Raw genomic sequence first — 18,941 nt, 5'->3', positions numbered from 1 at the left:
CGAGTGCGACAGTGACTGGAATTGAGCTAGGCCCGATCGGGAGGGTGCCGAGGTATGAAGTTATCTCTGTACACGGGAGTACATCGCCTAGGCTAGTCGGTCTTTCGAATAATCGCGAACTCGTTCGGGCGCGTCGCGATTTTCTATTAGTTCGCGTGTTTGATATTTCATTTCCTATTTTTATGGGAACTTGAAAATATCTTAGAGTTGCGGCAGTAAAGTTTCAGTATACCGAACCGAAACCCCTCTTGTAAGACACGAAATATTATAAAGTGTCAGTAGAGTCATTTTAACTTAATTCGCTGCAAGTTAGGTTAGGGTACCGTTGATACAGACAGCGCCAGCAGGCTGCGCCACTAGGGCGCATGTCGGGTCTCGATGCGTAGCCACCTCCACGTGGTGAGACCTGGTAATTGGTATCCTTTTCCTAAATATAATTTTTGGGAAACGATACCAAGCTAAGAGCTACGCACCAAAGTTGAAATATCAGTTATAAGTTGATTATGGATTACATATGAGTCACTAATAAGTTTAAGATATTTTCCATTTATTGTTAATTTTCAAAGTTGCTTTTAAAATTATTTGTATATTCATTTATATTATTATTCATATTCTTTTTTTTTTCGTATACTGTTATATGTTTGCTCCATGCAATTGGCACTGAGATTACGCATAGGTACGGCACTGTCGATGATGAAAAAGCCAGCAATGGCTGATAATAAAATAATCGAAGACAAATTGAGCAAAAGTTAAAAATATATTATTTACCTGTTCGAATAACATTTTCGAATCGTCTTGACCAATTTTCTCAAGCGCCTTTTCAGACTTCGATAATAGTTTCGTCTCGACGAAAGCTTTCAAGTCAGCCATTTTCATTCTCTTCTTCGACTTCTCGCTGGCTCGCCTCGTATGACTGGTATCACCATCATGGCCTATTGCACACGAAGTAGGAGCATTTGATTCAAAGTTTAAAACCGAATATATTTCACATTTCTACGTACCAGCTAACAAGGAGACGTCTCGAACTTCCGGCACCTCCATAAAATCCTTCGACACGTCTTTCTTCTTACTTTCAGGACTTTGATAAATCGACACCTCTATTTTTGGTATGGGTAAGGAATTACTACGTCGACGTGGCATCTGTTGCACCGATGTTTCTTCGTTAATCATGCGTAATCTGTAGATAATTGTTTAAATTGCAATAATCCCATATAGATACTTCAGTAGCACAGGTCAGTCAAGATCAATCGAAAAAATGGTAAAATATGACGATAAGGATATTTCTCCTTTAATAAACACGTATTCAATCTTAATTTAAATTTTAGAAATAAAGTTTTAAAAATATAGATTTGTAATTTCTACAAGATTTTTATTTCTAATTTTCTTTTATTATCTGTATTTAAATTTTTATTTCACATAAAAGTCTGAATATGAGGTTAAATAATAAATATTATTTCACTGTTAGATAAAAATTCTCAATTAATTAATTAAATTCTCATTAAAATGTTACAAATAATGTAATTTTCAGTGTTATTCTCCTATATATCCAAAGAAAACGCGATCACTAAAACTTAAATAACGTGATCTTAAATTTCCATTTAAGACTTCGTTAACGCCTAGTGCGTGGCGGGTTGCTCGCTCTCGGGAGCCTAACTTTTACGTCGTTAAAGCTTCGTAACTATTAAATCAGTCAAGATATCTCATATATTTATTCCACAAAAAATGTTCCTCTCATCATCCTTTACCACTATATATAGCATCGAACCTAATTTTGAACCATTCTTATTGCAATCATACTATAGACTCAGCTTATCACAGGAAGAAGATCAGTCATGTGCAATTACCTATGGTATAAAAATTGTAGAGCCCAATATACACCTTCCTCCTGCCATTGAGGAACAAAAAGGCACCTAAGCACGGCTACGTCGAGAAAAGTAGCGGCTCGAACGTCTGCATCGACAACGGAACAACTGCACCCCAATCCCATACCACCAGAGTCTCCAGGAACTCGCGTTATCGAGCCTTTCGTTTTCGACGTATCTTGCGACTCCTTTTCCGTTTTCAGATCCTCTTTCTCCTTCTCCCCACTCCTAACAAATAAATCATTCGCAATTGTATCACTATGAATTTTTATGATATACCTGTAAACGTAATTGACTAACCCTATGCTCATAGTCTTCTCCTGATACTGTCTGCAAGTGTCCAGTGCAGAAATCGCTGTAACCTGTTCTATAGTTAGTTTCGAGAAGCCAGTTGTCCTACCCATAGCAACGTGAAAGATACTAGCTTCACCCTGAAAAAGGAAAATGGAATTCGTATACTCAGGTGGCGTTATCATAAATTTGCAGTGACGTAGAACGCTGATTATCCAAAAGATATATGTTCAATGAGGTAATACATAGCTAGGAAATTTTAATTTTTATGATAGTTATTAATGATAATAATAGAATTTTTAAAGTGGATAAGAGTGTTGATGAATAATGATATTAAATATGATAGATTTGGTGGTAGGTGAAACAGGGTCACAAAATGAGGCATCAGAGTTCATATGATCGAATATCCGAGTAGGGGAATCGATAGAGACCTGAGAAGGTGATGGCTCGAAATCTCAATCAGGATTGCATGAAGTATACTTTGGCTCCGATTGAGCACTTGTGTGGAGGGTAAGGGAAAGCCTAAAAGCACAGGGAAAGCCTACTTTTTATCGATTCGATGGAACGATAGTGGATTTCGTTCATGGCAACGGGGGGCTAGAGAACTGGTTCTTGGTCTATAATGAGAGAGGGAAGAATGAGATTCAATTTGTGCACGATTATCGAACACTGATTCCTTTTTGTTGGTTTGGAGTATGAAATTTATTATTTTTATATAATTATGTAATTTAAATAATTTATACAAAATTGTATAGTTTTAGAATATCTAGGTATTTCGGAATTTTAGGATTTAAGGATTTTAGAATTCTAGAATTTTAGAATTTTAGAATTCTAGATTTGTAGAATTTTGGGTTTTGTAGTTTAAGAGTTTCTGGAGTTTCCAGGCATTTGGAGTGCTGCAATTTTAGAACTTTGGAATATTAGAATGTTAGGATTTAGGAATTTTAGGATTTCGAAATATTAGAAGATTAGAGTTCCAAAATTTAGGAATTCGGAAGTTCTGGAATATTAAAATATTAGAGTTCCAAAATCTAGAAATTCGGGGATTTTGGAATATTAAAATATTAGAGTTACAAAATTTTAGAATTTCTAAGTTTTTGAATATTAAAATTTTAGAATTTTAGAAGTATAGGATTTTAGAATTTTGGAATTTTGGAATTTAGGAATTTAAAAACTTGAAAATTTGAGAATTTTAGAATTTTTAAGTCATACAAAATAATTCTCGAAGAAAATTCTTTCGTAGAGAGCTAATATTCGAGCAGTTGGGAGTCCATTAATTGGAAATCCGGATAATTAGCGTTTTACCATCGAAATAAAGGAATTCTAATTTCTCTTACCCCGTCAAGTGCTTTTTCCGACTCGCTGAGGGACGGTAACCTGAAGATCACCTGACACGTGCATTCTATTATTTTATCGATCAAAGTGAAATTAATGAGAAGCAGTTTGCTCTAGGTACTCACTACGTGTTCGTCCTCGGCGCCAGAGCTCTCCTCAGGGATGGTTTCTGGGAACACGGTATCTTTTGGCGATGACACCCATATGTTCTGAAAATAACACGAGTTATCAAATTTCACCTTGACTCAAAAATAATTTTTATCTCTTCAAATATCGATCATTTTAAATCGATCATGTTTAAATACTCACATCATCTTCTAACTGCTTCGCTGGCAACGATTTGTCTCCACTTTGGTCAGAGAATGCACTGACAGATTGACTTGGTGGACTTTCCACGTCTGAGAAATAATCAACAAACACGAATCTATGTATTTAGAAAATTTTTGAAAATATACAACTCTTTGGAATTCATCAACTTTGAAATTTTATTTTAGAAACCTTTATTATAATGAAAATCGAACGAATTTTTTAGAAGTTTTCTCGTAAAAAATAATTAATAAATCCAGGTAAATTTGAATCAAATTTTAACAAAATGACGAATACTGCAAATAACAATTTTACAATTTTATTCTTGCAAAATTCATCGATATAGCAAATATTATTAATCTAATTTATTTTATTTTATATTTCAAAATTAATATTATAATTACAATAACTCGTAACTAAGGAAAATAGAAAATAAAAATAAAAATAAAAATTTAGAAAATTTAATTCAGAAAGTCCATTTAATTTCTTTATTTTAATAGAAAAGAAATGGAATTTTTAACTTGCATTAACTTAAATTTCGATTTTTACAGCAAAACGTGTTCTATCTTTTCACCCGACGAATATACTCGTCGAACGCGTTTATTAACATAAAAGAATAATAATTAAAGCCTCAAAATATCATCAAAGAAAATGACATGAAATCACTTACTTCCACCAATAAACACGTCGTCAGACATCTGATGCTGTTTGTAAGTCTTAAAGGATCGGCTCCATAAAGCTTGCGGTTTAATTCGACATGGCGTGGTGAAACAAGGTGTATCCGGATGACGACATTCGTACATAGCCGACCATATCTTCAGGCCGTTCTCCAACCGTAAATTAGCCTTAAAATCTATATCCTTCAGATGATTGCACAGCGGTGCAAAAAGATAAACAAACAACTGTGAAAAGACAAAACTCAAATTATTAAAATAATTTATAATAATTACAATTTTACAAATGTGGATGCCAATTTTAGAAAAATAAATTGAAAACCGGCCCCTGTCAATGCAGGGTCCTATTTCAGAAAAACAAACCAAAAATTGACCCATGCCAATGCAGAGTCTTATTTTAGAAAATTAGTGTACTTCAAAGTATATATTCCATTTATTAAAATTACATATATAACTAATAAAATAATTTTATTTTTATTAAATTATTGAACACAAATGTATATATTTATTTACTATAACATAATATACTTCAAAGTATATATTCCATTTACTAAAATTACATATATAACTAATAAAATAATTTACTAATAAATAATAATTTACTAATAATAATTTACTAATTTTATATATAACCAATAAAATAATTTTATTTTTATTAAATTATTAAACACAAATTTATATATTCTATTTATTATAACATAATATACTTCAAAATATATATTCCATTTATTAAAATTAAAATAGATCAACCGATATGTACTATCGAATTCAATTCAACACGGATCCACGTTGTAATGTAATTTAACCCTTTGTACTTGGCGATTTTTTCGTTAAAAGAAAATAATAATTCAAAGACTTTCTGCCATAAGGTCGACGATATTTTCAAAACGGTAAATAAGAAATCGTATGCAATTTAAGACGTACAATTATTTTACTTCGATATTCCACTCATCGTTGGATAATAGTAAATTTGATATATTAATTAACATCCATCTTTAGAACCTGATTATATGGCGACTGAGAGGTGTTTCTCGAGTGCAAAGGGTTAATAAACGTATTTAGTGTAATTTTAATAAACATTTTCGTGTAACCAAAGAATTAATTATAAAATAGAAAAATTAATTTTTGAAATACGAGAAAATTAGGAAATAGCGAATAATAGTTGCTTACACTCATGGTGGGTATAGAAAATAGGTAATAAAACGGATTTCCAGGGTCAGCATCTGTCTCTGCGCATTCTTCAGCAGCGTCCAGGAGGATCCAGTGAAGGATGTAGAGAAGAGTCGTCTCCATAGCTCCGAGAGTTTGAAAATCCTTCCTTAATGACGAAAACGGCGCGTGTGAAATGGAATTTAGCTGAGTGAAAAAAGAATGTAACAAAAAGGAAGAATAATAGTAGACAACTCACCTATTGTGCAGGAGATTGGCTGTGGCATGAAGGACGTTAGCGGTTTGGATCAAACGCCATCGTGGCACGGTGCCCAATATCAGGCTCAAAGAGGGTGTTAAATCATTGTGAAGATTCTGAACTAACACCTTCTCCAGAGACTATCAACGAACATTTGAAAGACGTTTAGTAAGCTTGATGGCTTGGGCTTTAAATAATTGGATCGCTTAAGATGCATTCGAGGGGTGACAAAATTTAATATATCCGTCAGTGGGTATAGCAATAAAATAGTATTTCGAGGGTCTTGCAATTGTGGACAATTGAAAAATGATTTGGTAGCTTTTGTATGTTATTTGACAAATTTTTGCCTATTTTCTTTTGGCTTATAATATGACAATGTAATAGTGATTAAGTAATTTTAATAATACAAAATTTTATTGGTAATTGATATTGGTATTTTATTCAAATTTAATAGTGTAATATTCACTAGTGATTGTAATAATAATAGATAAATTTTAATAGAAAGAAATTTTACTGGTGATTGGTAATAAAAAGTAAATTCTAATAACAGAAAATTGCACTAATAATTATAATCAATATTTTATTAATATCAAATTGAATAGTGTAATATTCACTAGTAAATGTAATAATAGTAGATAAATTTTAATAGAAACAAATTTGATTGATAATCTGTAATAAAAAATAAATTTTAATAACAGAAAATTGCACTAATAATTCTAATCAATGTTTTATTAATATCGGAGAAATAGAAATAATGTCGAACAAATTTCAATAATATAAAATTTTAGTGATTAATAATAAACTGAAATAATAAAAAATAAATTTCAATAGCAAAAAATTCCATTAATATTTAATAAATAATACTATAATATTCGCTAATAAACATAACAATGATAAATAAATTTTAATAATAGAAGTTAATTGTTCACTATTTTCTGTGCTACTGAAATACCAACCGTACAAGCTTCCTTGGTCTCCTATGTGTGCGTTAAAAGATACATAAATCGAGATTAACAACTGATCCCTCTACGAGTATCATAGAAGAATAGTGAGAATTTCAGAACAGTGATAGAAATGAACAAAGTGAACAAAGAATACTTGCGATAAGCTACGATGCAAAGTAAAAATCGTACGTTATTGCATCCCACGATCAACAGAACTATATACACGTGTATTACCAATAAAATTAGTGCTCACAAATCTCCTCGATTTTCGAAAAAAAAAAAAAAACATACCAAACAAGTACTAGAGAAACAGCTACGCATCACGAAACCTGTGATGTCCAAAAAATGTACAAATTTCCCAATACTCCTCGTAACAGTCTCTTCTATCAAAAAGTGTCGAAAATAAAGAACAAAGCAATCAATTCATCAACTCGTCGTATATACCAATTAATTTTTCAACTTAAAACTATGTCCATATCCAAGTACATATTTCCAACAACATCCATTGCCATTTTTACCATCGCTATCACGTGTACAAGACATAGTTTAAACTTGAACGACAAAGCTACACAAAAATTGTATGTAACAGAGAAAATTGGTACAGTGTAAAAAGAGGTGTGAGGTATTGCAAAATAAGCGAATGTTCGTATTAAAATGTTTGTATTAAAAAGAAACATGCAATAAAGGGTCGTCCTAATTTCGATAAAATGGATAATATTCGAATATTATTATTAATACGTTAATTCTATGGAGAAATGAAAATTCGCTTTTACATAAGTCAGTAGTCTCTCGGTAATCGAATATCTGGTACGATGATCGTAGATAATCGATACGAATATCGAGCACGATCATCGAAGCTAGTCGATACGAATATCGAGCACGACACTCGAAGGTGCTCGATACGAATATCGAGTACGGTAATTAAAGGTAATCGATACGAATATCGAGTACAGTAATTAAAGATAATCAATACGCATATAGAATAGAACATGGAGTACAGTAACCGAAGGATAATCGATACAAATATCGAGTACAGTAACCGAAGGTTAGTCGATACAAGTATCGAGTACGATAATCGAAGGGTAGTCGATGCAAATATCGAGTACGATAATCGAAGCTAATCGTATCGAATATCGAGCACAGTGTTCGAATAACGCAATAATCGATTATGGTATTCGACGATCGATTACCAAGATATTACCGATCAAAAGTCCGCTATAATCGAGTAGAATAATTAGATAGTACTTGCACAAATACAGGTTTGCAAGCATGAGAGCAGGCAGGTATCAGGCTTAGCGAACTTACATGATGGCCTGGCGCGTGTTGACAGAACTGCAGGTGACACGTGGAGGCGGCAGCGTGGAGGAGGTTACATTGTTAGTGCAGGTCGGGTAGGTATTGGAAAACAAAAGGCTGACAGGATATGGTCGATAAGGATTTTGCACGGCATGAAATCCTGCAGTATTTCTTCGTTAACTTCGATTCTCACACCTTTATATTCCCCCTCTATAACTCGCAATTAATTCGTAATTTTCGTGGCTCGGATTCCATGAGTGCAAAAGAAGCTCGACAAAATTTTCCACCCCTTTCTCAATTCGAAATATTTTGAAATAATTATAACCTCGTTTCCCACATTTATTTACCATTTGATCATAACAACTATAAAATCACATAAGGGTCTTCTAGCTCAAAGGAAAATTCAATTATTAATCCCATTTAAACAAATTAAATTTTTAATTTAACCTAATCTTTCAAAAAATTTCTTTGCTACCTATAATACGACTTAATTTGTTCAATTTATGTATTTATTATCAACACAGTTCCAATTAAAAATTTTCAATTCCTATTTATTTTATATTCCATAAGTAATATGCAGAATACGAATCATGAATCTTCCAATCACCCAAATTTGTAGTAAAGTAAATTTGTAATTTAAATTAATTAAATTAAATTAAATTTTTAATAAGAGTGCTATACGAATCGAAATCTCGTTAATTAATTTACCATTTAAATTCGTATTACCCGAAATTAGAATTTGAAGATACGTATTTTTGACTTATTGTCAGTCGCACCTCGTCTTCGTGGAATTATTTCAAAATTAGGAAGAAAGAAAATTTTATTCGTACAACGAATGTACGTACGTACGTACGTACAACATTCATCTTCTTATACACAAATAAGACAGAAACCTCTAACAGAAAGCAGAACAAATTCACCGAGGACAACCACGAAAGCGAGAATTTCGGCAGGACATGTCTCGTTCCTCCGCTTCGCTAACAGAGCAAAAGCGTGTCTACGAGTTGCAGATTTTCCCACTTAAATCTTTGATATCGAAGATATCGTGACTCTGCGCGGAAAAACGAGCGATCTTATTTAGATTTCGATTTAAAATCCGCAGGATCTTCGCGAAATTCCCTCGAGACGCGATTTCTAAACGTCTCGTTGCGCTAATTAATTTCCTAAACTCGTCACGCACACGCGCAAACACGCGTACACCTCGCATTCGTCCGCATTCGCATCCTTCTCCGCAAACTCAAGGGACATTTACAAAAGTGAAGATATGAATTTTTACCGTGCAGGTTGCTTCGTGAAGCTTGCCAAGTTTCGCACGAATGAATGGCCTGTAATATGCAAATTACATGTTGTATTCTGCTACACTGTATAACATACTAGTACACTATGCATCACGAATGGATATTAAAAGAGTAACGACACGGAAAATAAACAGAATCTTTACATTTTACTCAACAACTGTCGATAATTCATTATGGATACTAATTAAGAAATAAAAATAAATCAGAGTAGTATTTATTTATTTTGAAAAATAAATTAGAGTAGTATTCATTTATTTTAAAAAATAAATTAGAGTAGTATTTATTTATTTTAAAAAATAAATTAGAATTGTATTTATTTATTTTAAAAAATAAATTAGAGTAGTATTTATTTATTTAAAAAAATAAATTAGAATAAAATATACGTATATGTTACTGTAAAAGCTGGAAGATTGGTAAAGTGCCTAGCATTAATATTATACTAACAATCCAAAAGTAATTTGTAAATATTAATTTCAGGATATTTAATGAATATTTTATTAACTTTATTTAATTTAATTTTTGGCATAAATTTTTGATTAATTTCTCAAAGCCCAATCACCATGCTGACATTAAACCTAACCCAAAAGGGACTTTCCATAAGTGAAATAATTCCAAAATTTCACCAACTGGTTTAAGTAAATCTATCAGAAAATGATTTATCAAATTGCTTCCTAAGTCATCTTCGAATTTCTATTACCTCGGTATGACTTGTGCTATTATTTACCAATCACCAGACTTCAGCAGCAACACAGGAGCCATTCACGAGCCGAACGAATTAACTGCCAAAATTAAAATATTTTTCAAATATTTTCAAAATATTTTCGAATTCCATTAGCAAAACTCGTGGTCGTTTCTTCACTGTTTACGTTGAAAATAAATTTCTAATTCTTTTCCCAAGCAATTCTATCCGACGAATGAACGACTCCCCCACGATCTACAGTATCCTCTGGAACACGCTACTCGTTGTCATAAGATTAATTGTACCTCAACTGTCGCCAGAGGAACAGCTGAACCGGAATTGGTAAAGCCTGTTCCTGTGTGTTGCCATCGACGGACCGACGTTTATGCATGTTCGCAGTGAAAACGTCTAAAATGATGCGGTTAGCTGGTAAATGCGAGTGGCAACGGGGAAGAATCTGTCACGTATGGGTGACGATCCGTCAGCCATAGGCTCAGGACGCCACGTGTCTCACCTGAGAATAGCTCGTGCTGTTCCGTCCACTCAGCGACATCAGCCGGTCTTTTGGTGTTACGCGAAACACACTCAGGCTGAGCCTGTCATCCCACGAATCAATTCGCCTTAGTATCCCGGCGGTCTATCTTTCACCTGTTTGGACATCGAGTCGTTGCTACGTACCTAAGTTACGTAGGCGTAGGTAGCTACGTAGAGGGTCGGTGAGGCCTTGTGCACGAGAACAATTTCGTCACTAGGTGTATATCACGCACTGTACCCGTCCCATTGGAAATCCAGCGATCTTGTCCCCGGTTAGGATCGTTCGACACGGATGCGAGGAGGAGCAGCACCGTGCAAGGACAGGATCACGTGCCACACGGCCTAGTGACACAGTTGCATCGTTCTCGTTAGCAGCTATGCACTCACCGAGAGGTGGATGCACCACCACGGCAGGATCGTGAGTAACTGAAAGACACGGTGGATGTAATGCTGTTGGAAAGGATGGGAATGCGCGCGCTACTCTTGGAAAATCCAATGCGCCGGTCGTTCCATCGATCAGGCCAGGAATCTGCTCGCTGGACCACCCCTACTTTACCAGGGGCGACCCACCCTTTCCACGCCGTGCCTCTACCAACCCACTTACCTAGTTCCACCCCTACTTTACCAGGGGCGACCCACCCTTTCCACGCCGTGCCTCTACCAACCCACTTACCCACCTAGCCCACCTTGCAGCGACCGAATCTTTCGTCTCGCGATCAACCGATCTAGCCTTTCCACCGAATTCGCACCTGTCCTCACCGTTCTCACCGGCTCTAGGTCGCCCCGGGTCTTACACTTATCGTACGCCTCCTAACCGGGGTGCTATCTTGGAAAAATCATATTCCGAGTGCGATGCATCGTATAGCATCGTATTATATATCGTGACGAATTAACTCGTCGTGACCGGGGTAAATATGAAAGTATGAAATTCCGAATTTATAATATTTTTGAACAGTATGAGAATATTTTATTCGATTTTATGATCTCGCTGGAAACAATGGCCATTTAATGCCATTAATCGTTAACTCGAGTTAACTCGTCCCACACATATGTGGTTGAGGGATAACAATATGGGTAAAAGTATATTTATAGGGGGTGATGAGGATGGGTACCTGAAATAACTCGGTATTTTGTATATCGGGTGTACAAAAAGATAATTTAACCTGTTCAGGGACGAATCTTTTTTAAGTTACAGTGATTATAAAGTAAAACAAAGGTTTTTCTTTAACGTTGAGGGATTCTATGGTGAATAATTCTTCAGCTGATTTTAATTTTTGTTTCCACTTATAATAATCGTAATTTAAAAATAACTGAACGAACACAAATGTACTATAGTATGCTTCTAAATATTAAATTAAATATTTTGTATTCGGTGAGACATGTCAGGTGAATTCATTTTTTTAATATCATGGCAACGTCATTTGAATTCTTTAATTGACTCTATCTTCTTCTTTTCTTCTTTTTTTTGTACTTTACTGAAAAAATTACTATACGAGAATTTTCCTTTCGTTTTGAAGTTCGAGGTTAATGGAAGATCACTATGTTATAAGTTGTTGAATTCGTCTCTTTAATGGCTGCAGGATATCATAAATAAAATGTTCGAAACTATTCGAAGAAATTCGAAATTCTTCCATCTGGTGCAATACGACACTTTCTTGACATCCTGTATATATTTCTTTCGATCTTACAGTAAGTTCTAGTTTTACAAAATTTGTATGAACGTGGGATAGACTTGGAAGGAGTCCAACGATGCCCATTAAAATTTCAGAAAACCCAAAGTCTTTCAATTTTGAAAAATTTTGATGAATAAAGCCCAAATAATTTAATAATTTCTAACTATAGTAAATTCGATGTTTAATAAAATATTCTAATTTCACAAAATTAGTATGAACGTGGGATAGACTTGGATGAAGTCCAACGATGCCCATAAAAATTTCAGAAAACCCAAAGTCTTTCAGTTTTGAAAAATTTTGATGAATACACCCCAAATTGTTTAATAATTTTTAGCTATAGTAAATTCGATCTTTAATAAAATATTCTAGTTCCACAAAATTAGTATGAACGTGTGACAGACTTGGAGGGAGTCAAAAAATATTTATCAAAATTCAAAGAAACTGAATATCCTTCATTTTCGAACAACAGTTTCTGCAAACAATGAAATAAGTACTATAACAGCACCGATTGTATTGTTTAAAAATTGTAGAATACAGGAATGTATAAAAATGCGAGATGGTTGACGATGTTGATCGTAAGTACGTACAGGGAAAATTGAAAGCGTGCAAGACCGCTTATTCAGCTTGATTAGAGGCCACTCGAGTATCACAAACGTCGTCATTTCGAACTTTAATAACTTCGCTGGTCCTCTGAAGGGTGTCAAGCTGCTCTTTCTCCGTGGAAGGCAGCTGCCTACCCAGATACCTCTCCACGTCTGCGAGTGTTATGTCCATCTCGAACACGATCTCGTTGCTGCACGTTCTTCTTTCGTTGGCCCCTTGAAAGGGAATAGAGGTGATCTCTATACATATTTCCGCGCTTCCATCCTCCTCCTCGTTGATCCTTTTCACCTTGTCGTCGATGACCCTGCAGATATCTCGCCAGAGGTCCCTTTTTTCCGGATGCAGGTCCTCCACGAATCGCTGGAAGCTGCGCCAGTCCATCTGTTCCGTGCTCTCGAGCACCTTCCTATAGAGCAGTAAGACGTCGTCCATGTTCTCATGATTCCCCTTCTCCATCATCGTGTTCCTCAAGGAAGACTCATTATAGATGATCCTTCGAGCGACGTCTTTAACGTCACCTGGCAGACTACTGCCAAAAGACATCAAAGGCTTCTCACTGGTTTCCTTCGACTTGCTGGACTTTGCAGACCTAATGCTCTTCAGGGATTCGAACAGATGCTTCCCAAAACGCTTTTCATTGCCTCGAGACACCATCTTCTTCGACTTCGACTCGTTAGACTTGCTGGCCATCGAATCCTTACTGTGCCAGAGTTTAAAGCCTCCTGTGAGCATACTAGATATGGTCTGCCTGTTCGGATGACGATATTTTCGATTTTTCGAGGAAACTTTACTGCCACTTGGACTTGTCAGGTTAGGTTGGACTTCGTTAGACGCCTTTGGACAATTGACAATCTTCTCTTTAGCCCAGAATCTTCTACGAGCTACGTTCAGGATCGATGTAGAAGGCTTCCAAGCTTCCGAGCTCTTGCAGGCTTCCTGGATGCTGGCTCCGGGAGCCTTCACCCATTCGCGAATCATGTTCTCTGCGGAAGAGGAGCTGACCACGGTAGTGTTGCTTTCTATGGTCTGTGCCAACGTGACAGGGGTGTCTATACAGTTCTCCAGGGAGTCGTCTTCCATCAGACAGGTAAAGCTTCTGAACTGGTTGCCACGTCTGACTGGGTGGACGTACTTGCAGTGCTCCGAGTGATGCTGAGCTTTGTAAAAGATCTCCCTTCGACTGTCCCTCGCGATCTTGTCAGCTGGCACGAGCTTTTCGAGTGTCAGGAATTCCGAATCCAGGCGTGGATCGTGACCTCGAGCCCGATGTAAAACGAAACTACGCTTATTGGCAGGGTGACCGGAATGGATACTCGCTTTTTCACCTGGTTGCGAAACAAATTCTTTTTTCCCACTGTCTATCGATTTGAGGCGGCCTGCCAAGTACGTTAGTACATTTGCAGACGACGTTGCGTCGTCAACGACGTTCGTTGATTGATTTTGTTTACTTCCTACGCCGTGTTCGCTATTTAAAGACGTGCAGTCCCGTGGGTTCGACTGGTCCAGTCGTGGCCCAGGTTGCTCATAAAGAATGTCCCTTAGAACCTCTTCCTTGCATTCGTTCATGCCCAGTTGGTCCTTGCTGACCTTTCTCCACTTGTTCGTTGGTCTAAAATTACTTATTATAGAATTATTCCTATTAGGAAGGTTGTCCATGAACTTTTCTTTGCAGTCTACCCTATTAAAACGTCTATCATGTGTCAAATTGCTCGTAAGATTCAGATTATCACTGATGATCCTGCCTCTATTCTCTAAATCTGTAGTCTCCAGCTGTCGTTGATCCTTAATCGTTCCTCTAGGGTCCAATTCGAAGTCCGAAGGCTTTATCTGCTGAGAATCCTTAATTCGGTTCTCCAATCCTGTCTCATCTAACTCCAACATCTCTCCAGTCAGTGTACCATGAGTAGAACGTATTTCCTGTACCACGTGGTCGTTCTCTCGTTCAGCCACCATGGTCTCGATACGTCGAGGAGTATTCATATGGAAATTATTCTCCCGTTTCACAGTCAGACTCACCTCTCTCGATCCATAAGCTCTCCCATTGTTTGCTCCTCGTTCCTTGTAAAGAGGACGATTCGCGTTTCTCCGGATGTTATAGTATTTATCGACGTGTTTCGTGGCTTGTTCGCTCCTGGGGTTAATTCTCTTCGTCTGTCTATATGTCTTCGCGTCGTCGCCATTGTCGACAATGTCGGGAAACATCTGCGTGCTGAGGAAGTAGGACGTTTTAGGTGGAGACCTGCAAGGATCCGCGAGAACGCTTGGAGAATTCGAGCAGCTGATCACTCCGCAGTGCTGGCAGATCTTGAGGGAAGGGTCGTTAGACAGGACCTGCTCTAATCTCTCTCTGCTGCAACGACGTATCAGGGATTGCACCCTGGCCAAAATCTCGTGGAATCGGAACGAGCAAGGCTTCTGGGCAGATGGGTCCCTCAGCAAGTCGCAGATCCTACACACTGCACCCAACTCGATTAACGGTCCCTGATCCACGTCTTTGCACACCTGGTCCTCCATTTTCGCGATTACCTTGTGTATCGACTTCTCCATGTCGGAGTTGCACGCGTAGTATCTCAGCAATAAGTCAATATCGAATGGTCTCTCAGGATTGCGAAGTACGTCCACTGTCTGTTTGGCTGATGAGTAGCTTTTGACGTTTGGATTCGGATTCGTGGAATGAGGTACTTTTTTCTGTGTATTATTTCGTATATGCGAACCAGAAGCCTTTAGATTGTCGCATTCGTGGATCGTGCTCAAGGTTTTTATGGAATATTCGCGAGTGTCGGAAGTTGGGATTTCAGTAACGGGTTCGAAGATCCTAACCTCTATGTACTTGCTCTGATCCATCTTCGATGAACACGAGATTCAACTTTTTGGGGAATTAATAGGTTGTGTTATGATTATTTAATATTTTAGAAATCTCGTATCTATATCTTACGTTGTGGTTAATAATATCGTCCATCTTGAAGCATTCATCGTGGACCAGTCTTATAATTTTATTACGCGAGAAAACGTATATCAACTATACCGTAGAAGGTTTGGTAAATCTTCGTTTATTTCCGTAGTATTCTTTGATTATTTCATCGAGATAGTCCAGGTCAGTTGAAAATCGAGGCGGATAATTTTAATGTCGTACGAACGGTTATTTGAAAATTTTATAGGTTAGGTTCGCCGGTCGATAATGGACACCGACTCGTGGGTTTAATTATTGAATGGTAATTTGAAACTGTGACACGGTTCGTATAGTTAACTGCTGGGGACTAAGTAGACGACAGCTTGTAGATAAATATTTAGGATCTTCTGCCATCTTCCGGAACACGAGCGGACATTTTGTGCGAGTTCACTTGTAGGGTGTCGATAACCCTGCGCGAATCTCGTATTCAGTTCATATTTGAATTTAACGTCAACAATTTGCCGAAAATTTTGATTAGGATTGAAAATAAAATTTATGGGGGACAGTGAGAAACACCTAGTGGAATTCAAGTGCATGCGTATTTGCCATGATGAAATATGACTATCGTTTTCGACAGCTGCGATTTCAGTTCCTTGTCGAGTTGACAATGCCTCAAGTTATGGTCCAAGCTTTTGCGAGAAGCTTAGTCGATAAGATAATGCTGGAAGCTTTCGATATGATGATCACAAATGACGGTGAGTACGTTTCTTTCTCGTATTTCTCGAGATAAAGCACCGTCCATCGAACATTGTTCCCCTCGCGACGCGATTTGCGAATTTTCAGAACGAAATCGCGGCAGTGGTTGTTTCTTTTCGTAACACTAAGATCGATTGTACGTAATTTAAGTATGATTGAAGAAATTGCAATGAACGAAAAATAACTGTCGTCAGAGAAATTACAAACGTTGGATAATCGACAAGAATCGGCTGATATCCAATCGCAGGCGACGCGAACAGAGCAACAAATGGAAGATCGTTTGTGCACGGACAGTGAGGAGCTGAAAACCACGGAGCTAATAGAGAAGATGGTGCGAGGTTTACGCAATTTGCAAATCGGAGATACGACTTCTGTGCCGTTCCACCTGTCCAAACTAGAGAAACAGGTGAAATAATATTACAACAATAGAATTATAACAATATTAGTTAAATAAATTAACGTTTAATATTAGTTAAATAATTAAAATAGTTAAACAACAATAGAAATAATATTATTTTGTTATTCTTCGAATAAAAATAACAATTAACTAGGTAACATCCAGATACGTAATATTACATTGACCAACCCTAGTGAAAAAGAAACACATCCCTAAAATTAGGGATTAAAATTTTTCAATATTTTTCTTTTTTTCATAATTTTCATTTAAATATTTAATTATTTTAGACATATCTTTTACGTAATAACATTGTCTTCAATAAAGCTTCTTATAAAGTGTCATGCTTTTAAATAGGGATCTTAAGTGGTTAAGAGAAATAATAAGAAAATATTATTCCATTATTTATTCCATTTCTAAAACAATAATATCAGTAATATTATTATAAGTGAATAATAGAATAACAGAAATAATATTATTCTACTATTTTACAAATAAATATAATAGCAACAAAAAGTTAACAGAATATTATCGTTAATTGAAATAATTATTAAAAATTAATTATTACTTATTGACAATTATTGCTTCTAAATAATAATTTAATAAATATATATATAAAATGTTCATTTTATACACCATATTTTATTATTTTAGCTATTGTTATCTATCTTTTTATTATCTATCTACTATTCAGCTATTATTATTTATTATATTAGCTATACCCAACCCCATCTCTCTAATTCAAGCAAATATATAAAAATAACAATCACATTCAGCAAACAAAAAATTGCGACTGCAAAAATGAAATCTACGAAGGATAAAATAAATACAAACACAAATACGAAAACAAGTTGCATTGTGTACCTAACACCCAGCTCATTTACCAGGTGAAGCACGTCGCGCACAACATGGACGTTTCACAAGCGGACCCGTCCACCCCCGTGGAAACGCGCGAGACTCAGGGTCAGGGTGACATACGGCGCGGTGATCGAAACAACAACGGACCCAATGTGCACCAGACTGGAGAAAGAATCCGACAATTCGAACGAAGCGACCAGGGTATCGGTCAGTCTGCTCTACCGGATGATCGAGGAACTAGAATCCAAGATGGCGGAGTCGAGCGAGAAGAAGGACGCCGAGTCGGAGACGGTCAGTAAAGACAAGATCGAGATATGGGAAGAAAGAGAAGAACGATTCATAAGAAGCATCGAAAGCGTCGACGACACTGATCAGAACGTCGATTCGCAGCCGGAAAATGACAACGAGAGCGTCGCGTTCCCTTTCGTCACATCCTCGACACACCTACCGAGGAATGCTTCGTTGGAGGAAGTGGCCATCGAGGAAATTGCGTCTTCTCCCGACGAGGAAGACTGTTCACCGGACTCAACACGCAATAACAAAACGAAGAAGAAATTGCACAATGGCGCACAGTCTGGTGACCAGAAGAAGGGTATCCTAAGCAGAACGCGGAAATTATTCCGTAGCATGTTCGGCCGTCGGAAGAAATGATTCGAACGTCGATTTCGGAGCTCCAGAGTTCTTTCCTCGAACGCGCAACATCTAAATGTCCCAGCATCCACTCGTGAACCTACCTTTTTTCTTTTTCAACAGAGAAACGCGCCTGTCCGCGTCGAGCTGATAAAAATAACTCCCTAGTTTAGTCATCAGCTGGCCACGCGTGCAGCGTGGTCTACGTAGGCCAAGCTCTCACGAAGTTATATGAGACGTGAGAGATTCCACGCGTTCCCAGGAACACCGTGGAGGAAACGATGTATCTTAAAAATTTGATATAATACAATGACATTTTTTCCATAACACACGAGTGTCTTTAATGCGGAGTTAGGGCGGAGTAGGTTATGGGTGTTGAGGTTATGGACGTAGACGGGGGTCGGTGAGGACGGTGTTAAGGCCAGGCATGGGTATACGTCGAAGGCCGACGGTGTGTATTTCTGTTTGTCGCGTATACCCTGCGTTGCAGATCTGCCAGCCCTGACATAC

General features: G+C 36.9%; 4 protein-coding genes across 4 annotated transcripts; 1 reads left to right on the top strand and 3 right to left on the bottom strand.

Moving 5' to 3' along the window:
• Positions 1-768: 768 nt before the first annotated feature.
• Positions 769-2,266, bottom strand: LOC108546411 (protein unc-80 homolog; the record flags this gene model as incomplete). The annotated part of the gene is made up of 4 exons (XM_017898470.1): positions 2,163-2,266; positions 1,845-2,090; positions 1,002-1,177; positions 769-932 (listed from the first exon to the last, which is right to left on the bottom strand). Coding segments are annotated over exons 1-4 (690 nt in total), but the record flags the coding sequence as incomplete, so codon positions are not given.
• A 1,188-nt stretch (positions 2,267-3,454) lies between these two features.
• Positions 3,455-11,030, bottom strand: LOC108546410 (protein unc-80 homolog). Its single transcript, XM_017898469.1, has 11 exons — positions 10,608-11,030; positions 10,399-10,501; positions 9,393-9,441; positions 8,126-8,152; positions 6,833-6,853; positions 5,877-6,016; positions 5,639-5,786; positions 4,465-4,696; positions 3,798-3,886; positions 3,614-3,697; positions 3,455-3,541 (listed from the first exon to the last, which is right to left on the bottom strand). The coding sequence occupies exons 2-11, from the start codon at positions 10,482-10,484 to the stop codon at positions 3,455-3,457; spliced, it is 963 nt and encodes a 320-aa protein (XP_017753958.1). The 5' UTR covers positions 10,485-10,501; positions 10,608-11,030.
• A 1,837-nt stretch (positions 11,031-12,867) lies between these two features.
• LOC108546418 (uncharacterized) lies at positions 12,868-15,747 on the bottom strand. The gene has a single exon (XM_017898478.1). It carries the CDS (start codon positions 15,745-15,747, stop codon positions 12,916-12,918), a length of 2,832 nt encoding a protein of 943 aa, XP_017753967.1. The 3' UTR covers positions 12,868-12,915.
• On the top strand, positions 15,665-18,510 carry LOC108546419 (uncharacterized). The gene is given in 4 exon segments (XM_017898479.1): positions 15,665-15,707; positions 16,744-16,955; positions 17,831-17,922; positions 17,924-18,510. Coding segments are annotated over 4 exon segments (876 nt in total). The 3' UTR covers positions 18,453-18,510.
• The last annotated feature ends 431 nt before the right edge of the window (positions 18,511-18,941 follow it).

Source organism: Eufriesea mexicana, unplaced genomic scaffold, assembly GCF_001483705.2.
Source record: "Eufriesea mexicana isolate 0111107269 unplaced genomic scaffold, ASM148370v2 scaffold710, whole genome shotgun sequence".
In the NCBI taxonomy this organism is placed as follows: Eukaryota; Metazoa; Arthropoda; class Insecta; order Hymenoptera; family Apidae; genus Eufriesea; species Eufriesea mexicana.
The sequence above is the reverse complement of the archived record's forward strand: the minus strand, read 5'-3'. Positions and strand labels throughout refer to the sequence as shown.

Bases quoted from the DNA above. Each gene is read 5' to 3' on its own strand.
- LOC108546418 (XM_017898478.1), bottom strand. From the start codon at position 15,747: ATGGATCAGAGCAAGTACATAGAGGTTAGGATCTTCGAACCCGTTACT.
- LOC108546410 (XM_017898469.1), bottom strand. From the start codon at position 10,484: ATGCATAAACGTCGGTCCGTCGATGGCAACACACAGGAACAGGCTTTA. The intron at 9,442-10,398 runs GTACAATTAATC...TGCATATTACAG, and splicing joins TTCCTCTGGCGACAGTTGAG to GCCATTCATTCGTGCGAAAC. The intron at 5,787-5,876 runs GTGAGTTGTCTA...TTCGTCATTAAG, and splicing joins GCCAATCTCCTGCACAATAG to GAAGGATTTTCAAACTCTCG.